At 43.2% G+C, this 19,297-nt stretch overlaps 1 protein-coding gene across 1 annotated transcript in view; it reads left to right on the top strand.

Moving 5' to 3' along the window:
* The window catches only part of LOC144513207 (protein phosphatase methylesterase 1-like), a 19,871-nt gene extending 1,684 nt beyond the window's left edge, over nt 1-18,187 (top strand). The window contains exons 2-13 of the mRNA XM_078244202.1: nt 931-1,120; nt 1,238-1,295; nt 3,293-3,344; nt 4,424-4,578; nt 4,667-4,757; nt 5,568-5,633; nt 6,783-6,888; nt 9,150-9,267; nt 10,287-10,331; nt 13,072-13,136; nt 15,823-15,890; nt 18,052-18,187. Coding sequence (XP_078100328.1) covers nt 931-1,120; nt 1,238-1,295; nt 3,293-3,344; nt 4,424-4,578; nt 4,667-4,757; nt 5,568-5,633; nt 6,783-6,888; nt 9,150-9,267; nt 10,287-10,331; nt 13,072-13,136; nt 15,823-15,890; nt 18,052-18,187 — 1,150 coding nt within the window. The remainder of the gene's footprint in view (nt 1-930; nt 1,121-1,237; nt 1,296-3,292; nt 3,345-4,423; nt 4,579-4,666; nt 4,758-5,567; nt 5,634-6,782; nt 6,889-9,149; nt 9,268-10,286; nt 10,332-13,071; nt 13,137-15,822; nt 15,891-18,051) is intronic.
* Nucleotides 18,188-19,297: the final 1,110 nt, after the last annotated feature.

Here is a 19,297-nt window from a genome sequence, read left to right as displayed (position 1 = left end):
TAATGTTCCCGTTTACTTGCAACCGTGCAAACTAGGAGTTTTTGAAAGTTTTCCAGCGGTGGCGGATTTGTTGTCTCCCGCTTTTATTCCTTCAAACACCTTCTTGAAAAGGTTGTAGTTGCGATGTTTGGGCATATCTAAAAAACAAGCCATTCTCACTCCCAACTTGTTAAATACGGACGCTTGGGCAGAGGCTCTCGGCGTCAGATACCGTCTGACGCAAATGACGTAGTATTAAGACAGACAACGGTGGAGAGTAGTATAAAAGACGGAAATGCAGAGTAAAACGTGAATTATACTAGCCGCATCCAAGGTGGCACGCGCCAACGTGACGTCAGAATGACGTAATATTCTGCCGGCCATCCTCCCAAAGAAAAAATGTAATCGAGAAAGCCAACCCCTTATCATGTTTTAAAACAGTTTATATATTTTTCACTTATCAATATGGTAAGATATTCGGGGGGGGGGGTACTGGCCCGTTTTGATTATTGGGCGGGTCGTAATCCCCCCCCCATCCCCCCCTCGTAAATTACGCCTATGAATTCGTATATTCTCTGCTGACTAAACTTTGACATAAACTGTGATTGAATCAACATCCTCTGATGTTAACTATTAGTCAAAATAATTCATAATTTCTGCTTTTTTTAAACTAAAAAATGAGGTATAATGTCATTTAAATTATTCTTATTGACCATGAATTTAAAATCAAAACATCTGAAAAAGCGGCAAAAAACATTAAAATTTTTACCTGGAAGGAGAACAAGTTCATGGCCGACAGAAAGACAACACGAGTGTTAATCGATTGGCAGCCCGAATATGAACTGGAAAAAGATTATATTATTAAGCTCTCCTACGAACTGGAACTGGGTAAGCAGAATGTGTATTCTTGCTAAATGTATACGTTGTGTGTTCTGTCTACATGTCGACCAGTGAGGTTGGCTGTAAGCTGGACTACTCGCCGGTGTCCTGGCGGGAATATTTTGACCAGATGGAGGATGTGAGCGTGGGGCCGGCCGACAGCAGAGACGTCTTCAGGATTTATAAAGCGGGAAACGACGGACCGCTGCTGGTTCTGCTCCACGGTGGAGGACACTCGGCTCTGTCCTGGGCCGTCTTCACCGTGAGTATCACTCCAGTCAGCCGACCGATCGATCGATTGATGGCGCTACGTCCTGATGTCTGTGTTTGATCGATTGATGGCGCTACGTCCTGATGTCTGTGTTTTTCTGTGTTGCAGACAGCCATCGCCAGCAGAGTGACTTGCAGGGTACTCGCCATGGACCTCAGGGGTCACGGTAAAGAATTTTAGGGAGTTTTTTTCAACACCCATAGTTTGTTTGCTCTGGTTTGAATTCATGAGTTTGTAAACTTGGGAGCAATTTACCCTTCGGTTCGGTTTCGTTTCACATGGAGAAAAATCCAAGCTTACCAAAGATACGTCACTATAAACGCAAGAACGTTCACTCTGCTTATTGGTCAGATGTGTCTGGGGGGCGGGAGCAAGAAAGTAAACACAGGAAGAAGGTCCTGTGTTGTGGACTAGTGCATATTTCCTGCATCTCCATGGTCAAACCAGCTCATTGGATGCCAGCCGAACTTAGCCCCGCCCACAACATTTTGAGGTCGGGAAGTTGGGTCAGGACTTGGACCGTTGTGGAGCAACTACGCTCCAACCAGAGCTGTTCGGACCAATCAGATTGTCAGGGCGGGCTTTATACGATGATGGACAGATGACCAACAGTAACGTAATCAACCACGTCACCAAAGAGCGCTTGGGTTGAATTAGTTTACAACAAAGATGGCTGCCATCGCGTCTGTTATAGAAGATATCGACAGCACATTCATTTTAAAAGAGGAACAGAGAACAGCGATCACGTATGTATACACGTTGCCACACCCGTCCGCACGACACGGAAACTGCCGCCACTGCCTTTGCTCTGTCGAAGCCTGCCTTTGACTTGCAGCTTCTGTGACGTCTGTCTCCGTTGCTCTGATTGGTGGTAGGTCTATCCGTGGCTCTGATTGGTGGTAGGTCTATCCGTGGCTCTGATTGGTGGTAGGTCTATCCGTGGCTCTGATTGGTTGTAGGTCTATCCAATTGAGTGCAGAGGCCTTTTCTTTCCTGGTTCGGTTGAAACACGCCCCATAATCACAGCCCAATGGAGCGGTATCAGACTCATATTCTGACTAGAATCTGAGTATGACCATGTCAGGCTAGGTCAAACCAGCTCATTTCACATAAATAATCAGACATTGCGCATGTTTTGTTCACTTTTGGAGTGCATCCGAGTGCGATTGATGGATTCACAGCTGCCCAAACGAACTGCACCAAAGGGGGAAAGCCAACTCTAGTGCGATTCAACCAAAGTAAATGAGGCAGGTGTGAAAAACCCTCATTGAGAAAATAAATGTTTTTGGTCATTTAGACAACTTTGGGAGAAATATAGATGCAACAACATACAAGTTGTGTTGGTGTCAGTGGTTCTGAAATGGATTAATCCATTTGGACGACAGCAGTGATTGGTAAAATAGACTTGCATTCTTGTTTTTTTGACTCGGTCTGAAACGATTCCTTGAGAAACTGGATTAATAACAATCATAGATGCAAATTCTTTGTATTAAAGCTTCGTTTTATCCATATAACTATTTACAGCGCACTGTGTTCATGTGTCAATGAAGACTATTACTGTCGCAAAACAAGCTTACCGTGGACCAAGCTTCTCTGCCACAAAATAGATGAGGAAGGTCTACCTGCTTAAACATTAAATACATTTTGGGCCCTATCTTGCACCCGGCGCAGCACAAAGCCTGACTCAAGTGTCTTTGCTAGTTTAAGACCGACACAGTTGTCAATTTCCCGTCCAGCGCCCACATCGTTTAAATAGCAAATGCACCTGCACCCATCTACACACATGCAGAACACGGAGCAAATCTGCCATTATAATAGCAATGCGCCAAGGTACAAACGTGCCTGGCTTTTAAAGGGAATGGGAGCTGACACTCTGATTGGTTTATTGCACGTTACGCCCAAAACACACCTATGAATTAATGAAGACACTAAGTACAACCCTTTTGAACCATGTGCCCGGCGCACGGAAACGTTTTTTCCGCCGTCAAACTAGCAAAAGTGGATTTGGACATGCCCTAAACGTACCTGCGCCAGGCGCTTCACGCCGTACACTTAGATTGTTTAAAATAGGGCCCTTCATCAGTCTCCATGTCTGGTTTTAGTGTAGAGCACTTTGAGTCACGTCATTATGAGGATTTTTTATTTTTTTTAATCTCTTTTAAGGTGATACCCTGGTCCGCCAATCAGACGACTTCTCCACTCAAACCATGTCCAGGTAACAGCACGCGAAACACAAACACAAACTTCCACCTTCCATGAATCCTTGTACCTCAAATTAACAACAATTGAGCTCAAGAGTGTGGTTTTGAAAGTAAAATTCCCATTAATTTTCTCTATAAGGATTTAGATGATACGCTCTGTGTGAAAACCATCCGAGGCAGACTGACTACAAGCTCCGAGGTTGTGAAACGAAAGTTTCTACTTCTGTAGACGCTAGAAGTCCGTATGAAATCGGGGACTGCCCATTTCTCCGACCTCTCAATAACCCGAAAAATTCCCTTTGGTCCTACAGCCCACTAGTCCAACGTCCCGCTGGTGGTGAAATTACGAATCCCACTATGGCCACGCCAAGAGCCGCCCTACGAAGCAGCTCGATTGGTTAGGATAGCCGATTGGTCAGGGGATAGGACCTGTACAAATGGGGTTACATTACCTTGCGTAAGCATGGATGCCTGGCCAATAAATGCTATTGAAAGGCGGGTCTTGGCGTGGCCATAGAGGGATTTGTAATATCGCTGGTGTACATCGGACTAGTGGGTTGTAGGACCAAAGGGAATTTTTCGAGTTATTGAGAGGTCAATGGAGAAATGACATGGCACCATGAAATCAACCTTGCTTTTAAGAAAAACACATTATATTCGCAATGTCATGGATACTACACTACCTACAACTCTAATCATGAAGGCAATGTCTCTGATTGGAGGAGGTCGCTGTTACCATTGAAAAGTTTACCGCAAACACACGAAACCCACTAGCTGCTACCACTGAAATCTATGATAGTTGATAGTTTCTGTGCGAAGTCTTATATCTTTGCCTTCTTTGCAGTTTTATGTCCTTTTGCGCCAAATCAAATGTTTTCATGGGCCAGATTTATCTCATGGTTCTAGGTTTAAAACTCTGTATATCAGCATTTAATAATACGTCAACGGAGATATTGAACGGGGAAAATTACTGCCGGAACCAGAGCCGTTCAAAAAGTGGGCGGTCATTGTTGAGCTCTTCGCCCTGCAAACTAAAGAGGGTAGTTCTTGAGTGACTCTCTGCTTCTACCACTGTTTCCTTCGCCCCTCTCAGCGATATAGCCAATGTGATTGGAGCCTGCTACAGTGAAACTCCTCCCCCCATCGTCCTGATTGGCCACGGTGTTGGTGGGGCGATCGCAGTGCATACAGCCAGCAACATGCTGCTACCGACCACTGTGGGCCTGGTGGCTATAGACGTCGTGGAAGGTGAGAACGGGTTTTCATTGTTTTTTTAATTGCTATCTTTTTATGTTTACAAATATCTACTTCACTGGTCTTCTTTTTTCTACTGAAGGCAGTGCAACAGAGGCACTCCACAGCATACAGAACTTCCTAAAGGGAAGACCAAAGTCCTTCAAGTCCATGGACCACGCTATAGAGTGGAGGTGAGCATTTAAGGCCCAATGTAGTCTGCCAGCTCTATCTCCACAGCGCTGTGGAGTAAGGTCTGGCTACACCACAAAAAAACACTGGGTAGTTTGCATTTCTTTAAACCAATCACAATCGTCCTGGGCGGCGCTAAGCTCCGGACGCAGCAATGGTGGCTCTGCAAAATAGTCTCAGGAAGGAACTTGTTTTGGGGGAACATTTGCACCCCGCAAAAGTATAAGCTCTGTGTGTTGCCATTCTCAAACTCTGTACTCTTCAAACTTTGAGCCATCAAGCTACACACTAAAAATATCACGTTTTGAAGAAAATGTGGATGGTGCAACAAGGCAGGTCTGCTTGGTTCTTTCTGGGAATGATTGTGAAGATTTACAAAGAATATGTTGAGGGCATTTCCTCTCTTACTGGGACGTTTTGGGACTGATTGGTGGGATAGCTGTGGACGAAGCACCCACGGAGATACACTGGTAAGAGCCAATGAGGTGTAACCATGTATCAGCTAATTTAAATAGCTCACGTTACTGTATTATGTCAACAGTTAACTTCATTTAATATTGTATGTGGCATTGTCTTTTGCGGGGTGCAAATGTTCCACATAAACAAGTTCCTGCCCTATTTTGCTGCGTCCGGAGCGTGTTTTTTCTTTCTCTTATCCCAGAATGCATCTGTGGTGTAGCCAGACCTTACTCCACAGCGCTGTGGAGATAGAGCTGGCTACGTGAGACTACAGAGCCTTCAACAACTGGCTGCACTCACAAAGCGCAGCTCCAAACTGGACCACCAACAAGTCTTTTTCTTTATCCTTTCAGCGTCAAGAGCGGGCAAATAAGGAACCTGGAAGCTGCCCGAGTCTCAATGGTTGGTCAGATCAAAAGGTAGGCTGGCTCTGATTGATTACATTTTGTTGAAACTGTAACGTATTTTGTCTCAAATACAAGCTGGAGGGGAAAACAATCCATGGGTGGGTAAACAGAGTCCGAAATAAACACTCACCAGTCGCCAAATGCAGGTACATTTTCCGTTTGGCGAGTAAATCTCAGATGTCTTCATTTTGGTGAAGCTGCAGCTACTTTCTTCTGTTCCTCTGCTGTCTGCATGTCGGAGCTTCGTGGGGGCGGGCCGACACACAAACACCATCACACACACCGGAACGCCAGCCATCATGTCACTTCTGTTTACTGATAGCTAGCGTTAACTTCAGACTAATTAATTAGCTAGTAAGTCCCGATTTTTGGTAGCCTGGGAAAACCCTGACGAACTTCCAGCAAATTTGAGATTTGCTCTGCAAGTCCGTCTGGCCGAGAGCCCATTCAAGCCCATTTCCAATTTTTCCAAATCGAGGCACCAATCACAACCGTTGAGGCGGGCTTTACACGATGACGATAGTGCAGCGACGGCGAGCAGCTTTTTGTTTACATTCAACACGACGGCCACCAAAGCGCAGCAACCCGTTGATGCCGCTGTCGCTGCTACGTCACCCGGACCGTTGGTCTGATTGGTTGAAGGACTGTCCAATTGCGGCCAGAGGCATTGGAGCGGCGTCCGTTGGTGACGCCCATTTGGAAATGAGCTTTGAATGAACCAGGCTAGATTTTTGGCAGCCAGCCAGATTTTTGGCAGCCAGCCTTCCAAAAGAAAGCACAATGAAATCAAATGTTAACCAATCATTAACTGTTGCAAGCAGGAAATGGAGTCACAGTTCACCCGTCCGGGAGGCTCTGACACACTTTCCGCACTCCGTGTCCACGGACAGCTGTAGGCTTGTACCGGTGTTGATGTTCTGTGCATTGTCATGGACACGCAGCCCCTTTCCTGAAACTGCTTGCGGGACTAAAACAAGTCCACAGCAGACCGTGCCACAGTTTACGGTATTTTATGTTACACATTAGGTTCTGTATTCTTAGATGTAAAGAGGGGAAACAGATTATCGACTTACATCAGAACCAAACGTGACTTTGGCAAACTAAACTCACCCAGACTTGCTTTGATCATTTCCTCTCTCCACTAACTTCTTGTTTTATTAGATGTGAGGTGGAGGTGGCCAGCCCGGTGACCGACGTGGTCGTCGAGAGTAACGAAGAGTTCTACGATCAGAAATACGTCAACGACAAAGAAAACGCCGCCTCAGAGGTGAGCCTCAGCGAAGGCAAAAACAACAGCAAGGAACAACTGATGGTAAAGTAATACAATAAGTAATTCAAAGTAAAAATGCAACAAACTAAAATGCAACGTAAAACATATGCAATTCATATGTTGCTAACCATGGCACTGCGGACAGCTTAAGTGCGTAACTTTTTGATATTAACAAATGTCCGTTACATTCAAGCCGTTGCCAAATGAGCTGCTACAAAGCTAATTACGACTATCAGCTCCACACAACTCTCTCTGTGTTTCTCAGTATGACTATGTTCAGAAGATTGTGGCGTCCGGTGACTTTCCCGCGCAGAAACTCGAGTGAAGATAATGACCTCTTCTGAAGAGTCCATCATGGTTTTTTAAATCCTCTGTGTCCTCCTTGGCTACTAGCAATGTGGACGCGCCGATAGTTTTGTTGTCATTACTTAGAATTCCTCATGGGGGCAACAGAAACAACGCACTATAGCTTTACAATAGACCTGAACCTGTTTTGGGGTGTTGATGTTTTCATCTTAAACTTTGACTCTCTCACTGTGTGATTTCACTTCATCAAAGTTAACCGGAACATTTTTGTCGCCTGAAAATGTCTTGTTGTTCAGCGTTCTGCCAAACACGCCAGCTAGCGGTAACTTATTAGATTTTCTGTACTGCCGTACATGCAGCCATGCGCCAAATGTGGGTACATTTTCTGTTTGGTGAGTAAATCTGCCCGGCCATGGCGAGTTTATGTTTGAACCAAAATTCTGTCTTTATTTTGGTGAAACTGCAGCTACTTTCGTCTGTTCCTCTGCCGTCGCCACGTTGGAGCACGCACAAAACACACAAACACACACTGATGGAAATACACCCGCACACACCAGACACTAGCCACCAAGTCACTTTTGTTTACTGATAGCTAGCGTTTACCTCAGGCTAATTAATTAGCCAGTATGTGGCCATTTTTTGGCAGGATTCCGCCAGTCTTCCAAAAGAAAGCACGATGAAAACAGAAGATGAACCAGCCGGACTCACAACCACAAACAGAACGTTTGGTGATGTATGATTAAAAACAAAACAACACCACAATTTAATATTTTGACCGTTAAAAAGATGCTTGGCCAGTGGATTTTTACATCTACCTGCCAACTTGTCCGGGGAGTCAAAAAGTTGTTTACACTGCCAGTAAATCTCCGCTGGATGACTCACCTCAGGGGGTGAAAATCGGCAACTTTCCCTCTTTAGCGTTTAGCAGAGGTGGGAGTAAGTCACACATGTGCAAGTCGCAAGCAGGTCTCAAGTATTAACCTTTAAGTCGCAAGCAAGTCTGAAGTCACTGTGGAGAGAATCAACCAAGTCAAGTCGAGTCCCTGCTATAAGTCAAGCAAGTCACAAGTCAAGTCATGCAAAAAATCGCCGCCTACGTTAGCTAAAAGACACATTCACGTAGCTACCTTTGTTTGTGTTGCTTGAAACGACGGATGAGGTTGGATGTTGTGGTTGTCGTGTTTGTAAATTTTAGGTTGCAATCCTTGCACACCGCTGTTCTTTTTTTACAATGAACATCGACTACAAACTCCTCATATCCTACGTTTGCCTCTGCTGGTTTGCCTCGTTGTGGAAGGTTGCCTATCAACTTGGCAGGGTGGCGCATATAGCACAAAGATGTTCCAAAAACAAAACATAACTTCTCAATACCTTAAAAAAAGAATAAGGCCTGGATATTACACTAATAAAAAGTCAAGTCTTTTTAAGTCATCTGTCTCAAGTCAAAGTCAAGTCGAGTCATTTATCAATCTTAGTCAAGCAAGTCCTCAAACTGGTGACTCGAGTCAGACTCGAGTCAAGTCGTGCGACTCTAGTCCCCCACCTCTGGCGTTTAGCGCCATGAAACCATAAACAACACTGGTTTAGCTGAGTCATCCTCTCCAGCTCCACCCTCTCTGGTTTAGCTGAGTCATCCTCTCCAGCTCCACCCTCTCTGGTTTAGCTGAGTCATCCTCTCCAGCTCCACCCTCTCTGGTTTAGCTGAGTCATCCTCTCCAGCTCCACCCTCTCTCGTCAAACATCGTCACATTCAAAAAACCAAGATGACGGCCAAATTGCCAAACTCGAGGCTTCAAAGCAGCATTATTTACAGTCTATAAACCTAACTCAGGCAGACAGTATAACTTGATTTGTTCAAATTCTTTCATTTCCTGTATCTCAAATGCACTTGAATGTCTGTCTGTTTTATTACAAAGATAATTAATGAACCATGGTGTGTGTCTATGTTTAAGAGTGTGTACATGTGGCGTATCGACCTGTCAAAGTCAGAGAAGTATTGGGACGGATGGTTTAGAGGAACCTCCAACCTCTTCCTGGCTTGCAACCTGCCCAAACTCCTGCTATTGGCCGGTAGGTATTTCAAAACCTCTATAGTTACTTTAGTTAGTTTTATTTTATTTTATTTCTGCAAAGACGCCGGTATTGGCAGGGTTTAACATTAAAGGAGCATTCCGGTCAATTTCAACACGTAGCTCCGTTGTTTGGAAATTTGGAGTGCTGGCAGTAGCAAAAAAAACGTGTTATCCCCCTGCTAGCGTTAGCACCCAACAGGCTTAAACAGGGCACGTTTTAAACGTGTTTTTAAGCCTCTAAACATGCTCGAAATGTCATTACAAGTGCTACCCACGTGCAGTGATTCCTTCTGAGTGAACACAGTGAATCTGGCTGCAGTAGATGTGACAGAAAGGCATAAACGTTGTGTTAATCCAGCCAGCACATAGCTCTGTTTATTTCCTGTTTTCCGGTCAAGTCCACACTAGTCGATTGTCGAACTCATACAATCCAATATTCCTGTCAGATTTGCTGGTGTTCTTTTTTTCGACGTTTTTTTGGCGCTTTCAAGGTTCTTCACTTTTGTTTGAAATTTTTTGGACGCTTTTGTTTACGTTTCTTGACGGGTTGACATTTTTTTCAACCCTTTTTCCTGCACCTTTGGACACTTTTGACATATTTTTTCGATGTTTTTTCCCCTCCTATTTTTGACGTTTGTTTTCGAAGCTTTCAACGTTTTTTTCACACAAAAAACTATTTGTATATTGGCCTGAAAAACTGACTTTGGGCAACCTTGCCCCGACCGGACAAGTGAAAAAAAAATACTTACTTACTTACTACTAACGTTGATCCGTGAACAGACATCTTCCAGTCTTGCATACATAAATCATGTGGAGAAATAAATGATTTGACAAAAACATTACAAACATCTACAGATCATATCGGTGAAGAGCTTTTCTCAAGATGACGTTTATACATGTGTGTTTGGAGAAAAAGTACTACGCTTCTGTATGGAGCTGGCGTAAAATATCCCCTTGAAAAGATTTTTTATATCAACAATAAGTAATTTTTTTTAACATTTCAGTTTCTGTTTCCAGGAATCGACCGGCTGGACAGAGATCTGACTATCGGCCAGATGCAAGGTGAGACACTGACTCGACCAACACATTCTCACTCCCATCGCGTAAAATACGGACAGATTATTATTCTAAGTGTCTGACTAACATTATGGGAAGGATCCCTACAGAGATAGACCTTTCTATTAAAGAGTAAGATCCTTTTTGTTTAACCAGAAACAGCTCCGAGATCGCGATCACTAAATCCACCAGACTCCATGTAAAATAAACAATACTTTTAGCGTGTGTAGAGCCAACATATTTTCACACGTAAATGGGTGAATTAAGGGTTTATTTCAACCAAACCAGGGGAGTGATTTTAAAGTGCCATATATTTGTTGCACTGCACCTCTTTTCACCCTGTGTGTTGAGCTCTCTGTTTTAGCTACAGAGTGAGGCATCTCACTTCTGTTCCATCTTTGTTGGGAGTCGCACATGCGCAGTACCTAGGTAAGGACTACTAGCCAGTCAGAAGCAGAGTATGAGGGCGTGTCCTGACAGTACCTAGGTAAGGACTACTAGCCAGTCAGAAGCAGAGTATGAGGGCGTGTCCTGACAGTACCTAGGTAAGGACTACTAGCCAGTCAGAAGCAGAGTATGAGGGCGTGTCCTGACAGTACCTAGGTAAGGACTACTAGCCAGTCAGAAGCAGAGTATGAGGGCGTGTCCTGACAGTACCTAGGTAAGGACTACTAGCCAGTCAGAAGCAGAGTATGAGGGCGTGCCCTGACAGTAGCTAGGTAAGGACTACTAGCCAGTCAGAAGCAGAGTATGAGGGCGTGTCCCTGACAGTACCTAGGTAAGGACTACTAGCCAGTCAGAAGCAGAGTATGAGGGCGTGCCCTGACAGTAGCTAGGTAAGGACTACTAGCCAGTCAGAAGCAGAGTATGAGGGCGTGTCCTGACAGTACCTAGGTAAGGACTACTAGCCAGTCAGAAGCAGAGTATGAGGGCGTGCCCTGACAGTAGCTAGGTAAGGACTACTAGCCAGTCAGAAGCAGAGTATGAGGGCGTGCCCTGACAGTACCTAGGTAAGGACTACTAGCCAGTCAGAAGCAGAGTATGAGGGCGTGCCCTGACAGTAGCTAGGTAAGGACTACTAGCCAGTCAGAAGCAGAGTATGAGGGCGTGCCCTGACAGTAGCTAGGTAAGGACTACTAGCCAGTCAGAAGCAGAGTATGAGGGCGTGCCCTGACAGTACCTAGGTAAGGACTTCTAGCCAGTCAGAAGCAGAGTATGATGGGCGTGCCCTGACAGTAGCTAGGTAAGGACTACTAGCCAGTCAGAAGCAGAGTATGAGGGCGTGCCCTGACAGTACCTAGGTAAGGACTACTAGCCAGTCAGAAGCAGAGTATGAGGGCGTGTCCTGACAGTACCTAGGTAAGGACTACTAGCCAGTCAGAAGCAGAGTATGAGGGCGTGCCCTGACAGTACCTTGGTAAGGACTACTAGCCAGTCAGAAGCAGAGTATGAGGGTGTGCCATGCTAGCAGCTAGGCGAGCATTATAACGTGTGTTACAAAGTGACCACGTTTGTCTCTGAAGTAAAGGCTGGACTACAACAGAGCTGTTTGGAGCAGTTTGTGAACAGTGTTTTCTGTTGGAGATGGTAAGTCCCTTTGGGGGGGACTTTGGGCTTTTTCACTTTGTAAACCTATAACATGCACAAAAACAGATATATAACACAATAAAGGAAAGGGAAAAGCCAAAAAGCATAATATGAGCACTTTAAGAAAAGTGTAAAGACGAATCAAAACAGCTTTTGAAAGTTTTATTTTGTTTCTGTCGACTTTGAATGAAGTGTGTTTTACGATGATAAAATGGCTGTTTATTTACATGGAGTCTGGTGGGTTTAGCGAACGCAATTTAGGGGATGTTTCTATGTTTAAAAAAAAGGATCTTACTCTTTAAGAGAAAGGTCTATCTCTGTAGGGATCCTTTCCATAATGTTGTCAGAAACTTAGAATAATAATCTGAGCCTGTCAGCGGCAAAAACATCACTTTTAGTGGACGGAAATTGAAGGTGCACAATTGCCCGATAACTATCATTGTAGCTTGTTTCGCCGCTGCCGGCAGCAACGCTCTCGCTTAATACTGGAGCAAAGTCAAAGACTGTTGTGTCAATCAGTCACTTAGACACAAAAACAAGAAAATAGGTTGAAAAAACCCAAAGTTACCTTTTAAGTAAGGGTTTGAATACAGAACATATCTTTTCATCGTGATGTTTTACTGATGTATAGCATCTAAATAAAACCCACTAATCCTCAGTACAAAACACAGCTTAAAGACTTTCTGGCACCAGAAGACAGAAAACTGTCAGCTCCAATTGGTTGGAGAAGTTAGAAGGGCTGATGGGAAATGTAGTCTTTAAAAAACAAAATACCCCACGTAGAGAAACACCGTGATATTAGAAATACTTGGCATTCTTTTCACACTGTGCTTCTTCACTAACTGTGAGGGAAAAGGTGAAGGGTGCAAAGACGTCTCTCAGGCCACACACACACACACACACACACACACACACACACACACACACACACACCTTGAGGCGGCAGCTCCTCTCGAGAGACACCTGCTCCTGTCAGTCAACAACCACGCTGGAAGTGACAGTCCAGAAGTGTGTGTAGTGTCAAAGATATGTGTAAGAGGGTGAGTGTGAGACAGACAGTTCACAGAGTGTGTGTGTGTGTGTGTGTGTGTGTGTGTGTGTGTGTGTGTGTGTGTGTGTGTGTGTGTGTGTGTGTACCTGTCTCTCTGTTTGTCTCCAGGTAAATTCATGATGCAGGTGCTGCCACCCTGTGGACACGCGGTGCAAGAAAACAAACCAGACAAAGTAAGAAAACATTTTACTTACTTAGTTCATAGTCACTGGTGGAATGTAACTAAATAAAATCCTGAGATACTTGTACTATACTTGAGTATTTACATTTTTGCTTCTTTATATTTGTACTTCACTACATCTCAGAGGGTAATATTGTACTTTTTGCTCTACTACATTTATCATTAGGGATGTAACGATACACTCACACACGATTTTATTCACGATGTTGTTGACGATACGATTTTCTCAGGATTGAGCTGCAGATAAATGACTATATATATATATATATATATATATATACATACATACATACAACACTCTTCAAATACATAAACTAAGAAGACGTAATGATGTAGTAAAATCTAAAGTAGGTTACGCTCTAAAAAACTGCATCGCGATTCAGTTTTGATCCCACCAGTTGTAATCTTTACACATTTATATCCATTTTAATCCGATTGACGATGCATCGTTACATCCCTCTTTATAATACTTTATCATTTACAAGATAACTTAGTTACTGTGCAGATCAACTAATACATTATGATGCATTGTTATCAGACAGATGGAATCTACAGATTTCTTTTTACAGTTTTCAGCGACGATCCAGAATTAAAAAACGCGAAATGTAGCGGGCTGATTTTTTTGCTCGGGGTGGAGATGTGTTAACAAATATTTTTATTTCTTTTAATTCGTTGCAGATTCTGTCAGACCCTGATTATTACAGATTAATCTACCCAGCAGTAAAGTAGTTAGAATGGGCTCCACCTTTACCAGCTGCAGCATTAAAGTGATAAACATCAACATCAATAATTATAATCAATGCTTATTTTGTTGCTGTTTTGTCCCCTGCTTTAATTATTAGTTATTATTATAATTCTTTTTATGTTTTAATGGCTTTTTTCGAGGTTTTTCGTTTTGTCGCCTTTCTAGATTTTTTTCCCCGAAGTTTTTGGTCCTTTTTTTTGGACAATTATTTCAGTTTTTTGTCGCTTTTTCCGACATTGTTGTCGTTCTTTTCAAGTTTTTGTTTTCCACAAATCTTTCGAGGTTTTTGTAGCTTTTTCCAATCCATGCAGTCATGCCCATGTCCCGGTTCCTCCCTAGATAGTTGGAGATCTAAACCCCCCCCAGTGTTGAACCCAAAGTTACGCCCTTTGTTCCAGACCTGTTTCTGTCTCTTGCCAGATCTGGCAACACAGAGAAGCCAACGTCAACTAACGTTCATCGTTATGTAGCCTAGCGTAAAAACTAGGGATGCACCGATCCGACTTTTTCAGTCCCGATACCGATGCCTGGGCTTTGTGTATCTGTCGATACCCGATACCGATCCGATACGTTGCTGAATTAATAATACACTATATACCTTCCACCGTATACCTTCCTTCCACCATGTGGAAGAGACTAAAGGCATCAGATTTTCCTAACTAAACATTACCTGTATCCTAACTAAGACAAAATAACATAAATTTAGATGTGATGTATTTAATTCTTATTTGTTATTAAAAAAAAAACAATAGTGCATTCAAATCTAGTATTGTACTTTGCAGTAGTACCACCACCCCTCGAAACATTTACTTTGCAGACATTGCAAACAGCCGACGAACTAGTTGGCGTGACAAGTGTGAAATATCTCCACACAGCCGACTCTTTGGCTCGCTCCATGTTGTTTAACGGTTAACTCAACTCTTCCAGCATGAGACACACGTGCTGCTGACGAATGACGTAAGATGTGCTGCGACGGAGGAAAAAAATAAATAAAAACGGGATCGGCCCGTGGATCTGTTCATTTTTCCCATAGACAGTATATATAATGGACCAACAGATCCCGTGTCTCTGGACGGAGACCAGTGAAGGACATTAGAAGCTCTTTCCCGGTGATGGCTGAGCGTTACTGAGCAGCCTCCAACTGAGCTTGAAGACGTAGATGTGACGTGAGCAACCTGTCTGAAAGTTGGAAGTCTTCTGGTAGCTGTGCCAAGAGAAATCTCAATCATTCCCAATCTAGCAGAGACGGAGAGCGTAGGTATATGTAAGGAGATAACATAGACACAGGCTCATTATTGATCACTAAAATGATAGTTAACATTAGTCATTACACTTAAACAGCTGATGGAAGTCCAAACTGCCTGAGAGCTTCTCCTGTACTATACGGTAACTCCTCCTATGAGACAGGAAGTCTCGTGGTTATGACCCAATCGTTAGCCTATTGTTATAAAAACGTCTGCTACGGAGCCATAACGTGAGGAAGGTAATGGAGCCTTTTATACATTGTCGTGTTTCTTTAGAAATAAACAACGAACAAATAGTCTTTAAACGCTTCAGATGTAAAGGTATTCTCTGTCAAAGTGGCGCCAAAATGAATGGGAGTCAATGGGATGATAACGGGAGGTGATGGCTTGTTAGCATCAAAATGGCGCCATAGGAGCTACGCGGTCCGAGGACAAGCTTACCCCCTTGATTTTCCAGCTATTTTGTCAATATCGGATCGGTGCACCCCTATAAAAAAAGTCTGAAAAATTCATTTTACTTTTTGGTACTTTAAGTATATTTTGATGCTGATACTTTAACACTTTTACTCAAGTATGATTTTGAATTGCAGGACTTTTACTTTGTGTTTTATGGGCCACAGTTAAAAAGATGCATCATCTCTTAGACTCCTGCTGCCTGAACTGATATATGAATATGTTGTTATGTGTAGGTGGCTGAAGCTGTGGCCTCCTTCCTGTTGAGACACAAGTTTGCTGAAGCCAGAAGAGAAACCAGGAGGTAAAAAGATTCAGTCTGTAGTAGCTCTTTCCTTTTCGCATCCAGAAAGCACTAGTCTATATCCACGACGTTTCTTTTCTTTGTCCGTTACCGTCTTCTTTCTTTGTGTTGGCTTTCTAATAGGGCTGCACAGTTAATCAGATTTTAATCACGATCACGATTTTGGCTTCCCACGATCAAATTCACGTGATCGAGCGATATTTAAAATGCTTCATTCGGTTCACAGAACGCTCCGTAAACCGCTCTCTGATCACGTGCCTCCATGAACCAATCAGAGTTGTTCCCTGCACCGCGCAGCTTAGTTTAGATGTAGACAGTCACAGAGGACAGAGTAACGTCAATAGATAGCAGTCGGTCATAAGTCGTCACGATGTTTACCAGTTTACCAGTAAACGCATCATTTTGTCCCGTCTGTGTTGTTTTTCAGACAACAGCAGTGACCAGTGCTAGTTTGAGTCTTTTAGCTCATAGCTTTAGCGGCAGACTGTTGTACGTCCCGCTGTTGTAATCCTCTAACAGTGAAATACAGTCACACTGCACCGTTTAGCTGTCAGCATTTTAGCCGTGTTTAATCCAGCTACTACTGTAGCTAACGGTAGGCTAACGTTAGCTGCTGTGTAACGTGTTATTAGTGTTTACTGTAGCTAACGGTAGGCTAACGTTAGCTGCTGTGTAACGTGTTGTTAGTGTTTACTAGCGTGACATGCAGCGATGTTTCTGTTGCCTCTAACGTCTGTTTTGGAGCATCAGAGCAACGCAGACATTTAAGTGGCACCGTAATCCGCGTTGCTATTTCGTCCGGTAGATACCGGTGCCCTATTGGCACCGGATTTTAACATGCGCCGTTAACGTGAACAGAAAATTGTGTTGCCTGTATCTTTTCACTGCAAACGCGCATGTTTGGAAAGCGGTCGCACAACAGCTGAAATGGCTCCTTCATAGTTTCCTTCAACAAAGGAGGAATGTAGCACAATATGGATGTGAAAGCAGTTATAATTAGCCTATGTGAAATAATAATAAACACAAATAATCGTGATAATTAATCTTGATCAATATATTGATCAAAATAATCGTGATTATCATTTTGGCCATAATCGTGCAGCCCTACGTTCTAACCTCCGGTGGATTTCTGAGGACTAACTGCTCCTCAGATCTCTGCAGGGTAAATCCAGACAGCTAGCTAGACTATCTGTCCAATCTGAGTTTTCTGTCGCACGACTAAAACTACTTTTGAACGTCCACACGTTCCACCAAAACAAGCTCCTTCCTGAGACTATTTTGCAGAGGCACCGTGGCTCCGTCCACCCAAGACGATTGTGATTGGTTTAAAGAAATTCCAATAAACCAGAGCACGTTTTTCTCCCATCCCTGAATGCTGTGTGGACTAAGATAAGATAGACTTTATTAATCCCACACTGGGGAAATTCCTGTGCTACAGCAGCTCAAAAGAAACATGACACAAATACACATTAAGTAGACATAGGAGAAAAAAATATATACATAACGTATAATAGAAGAAATAGAATTAATTATAATAATAATAATAATAATAATAATAATAATAATAATAATAATAGCCAGACCCTTCTCTGTGGAGGAAGGTCTGGGGAGGGAGACTAAGAAAGCACCGATTTACTTATGTTATTTACAAAAAAATACACCTGAAACTAAGAAAAATGTTCCCCATTCTCTCTCCAGCGCCAACTCCTTCACACGATGAGATCTGCAGGTAAGACGTTGTTTAAACACCTACACCTGTTTGATCAGTTTTGTTTTCCTTTTTTTTGGGTCTCTGTGGTCATTTGGCGCCCCATTGTGGTAGTTTTGCATCTCTTTTTCACATCACTTTGCACCGTTATCACCATATCTGTGTCTAAAACGTTGGAAAAGCTAGACAGTCAAAAAGCTTAAAGACAAGAAGTCCAACTACAGCCATTATATCTGAGAAAAGTCTTTTATTTACATCTACTTGGCTTGGTTGCTGCCCAAAACGGCTCGGGTTGCTGCACCTAAACTTTACAGACAGTGTTGCCAACTTTGCGACTTTTCAGACCCCCTTAGCGACTTTTTTCACAAAAGCGACAAGTGACAAATCTGGCGACTTTCTGTAGAAAGTCAGCAGTATTGTCCAGCGGGCATTCAAGGTATTTCTCTCCTCTAGCCGCCAAAACAGTCTTCTGTCCTGTGACGAGGAGCAGAGGAGCAGCCCCTTCCCTCTCTGCTCTCGCCTCATGTACAGCAGTACAGCGGAGGCAGGTAGAAAGGGGAGAAGGGACAGGGTGCGGGGGCCGGTGTAGGAAGGAGAGACAGCGGGACGCGACGGGAGAAAGACGCTGCTGAGCTGGCCTGGCCCTGGGCAAGCCAGCCTTCTTTGAGAATTATTTATCGATCTTTTTCCTTCCCTTTGTAGAATTTCGTTTTTTACTTGAAAGATCGGCTACCTAAGTAATAATTATAAGGTTAAATAAATCCCTGTATTGAATTTGTGATTATTTGGCTAAAGATTTCTATTTCTTTCTATCTAACTTGCTGACACAACCACTAAGCCTTATACAAATGATTGCGTAATGACATCACAAATATGCAAATGAGCGTATGACGTCATCTAGCGACTTTTAGTGACTTTTGGAGCTGGTGCTAGCGACTTTCATTGGAAAAGAGTTGGCAACACCGTTTACAGGGGCAGAGAAAAGAGAAAAGCCTGACAACTAATTGATTAATCTTTGCAGCTGTACCTTTACTTCAAGTAGAAGTACAACGGTATTATTAGGAAAATTAAGCATAGAACTTAAAGTATCAAACGTAAAAGTACTCAAAACAGAAAAACTCTGTTTCAGGGACATGATTTGCAGACAAAATATGAACTTTCTGACCAACTACAAGTTTACGTAGCAATATTAACTACTTTCTGTTAACTACTTCAGGCCTTTGCAGGTTCTCACTTTTTAAACACTTTCTCTCTTTCTCAGGTTTTCTGTCGGACCAGCAAAAGAGGAGCTCCGAGATTCAGAGACCTTTACAGACCTCCGTTTTTATTCTTCATCCTCCTTTTATCAGATGCGGCCGACGTCTCTAGTCAACACATTCTCACTCCCATTGCGCCGAAAAGCGACGCTTGGTCAGGTGCCTTTGGCGTTTGTTATCGACGCAAAAAGTCTCCTTTAGAGTAATATTTAGATGCTGATCTCCGAATGCGAATGAACGGACTCCATAGGAAGAAATGTCATTCCTATATGAGGCTCCTTTTTCAACTACAAGGTCAGTATTGTTTTTCACTAACGACAAAACAATGAATAATCCGTGCATTTATGTGGAACTAAGCTTTAGGAGCTTTCCATCTTTACTCTCCTCCCTGTTACGTTGCATTCAGAGATTGACTATTTTTGACTGACAAGATGGTAGCGAGC

The sequence above is a fragment of the Sander vitreus genome, unplaced genomic scaffold (genome assembly GCF_031162955.1).
Source record: "Sander vitreus isolate 19-12246 unplaced genomic scaffold, sanVit1 ctg154_0, whole genome shotgun sequence".
NCBI classification, from domain to species: Eukaryota; Metazoa; Chordata; class Actinopteri; order Perciformes; family Percidae; genus Sander; species Sander vitreus.
This window is presented reverse-complemented; position numbering and strand designations above follow the sequence as displayed.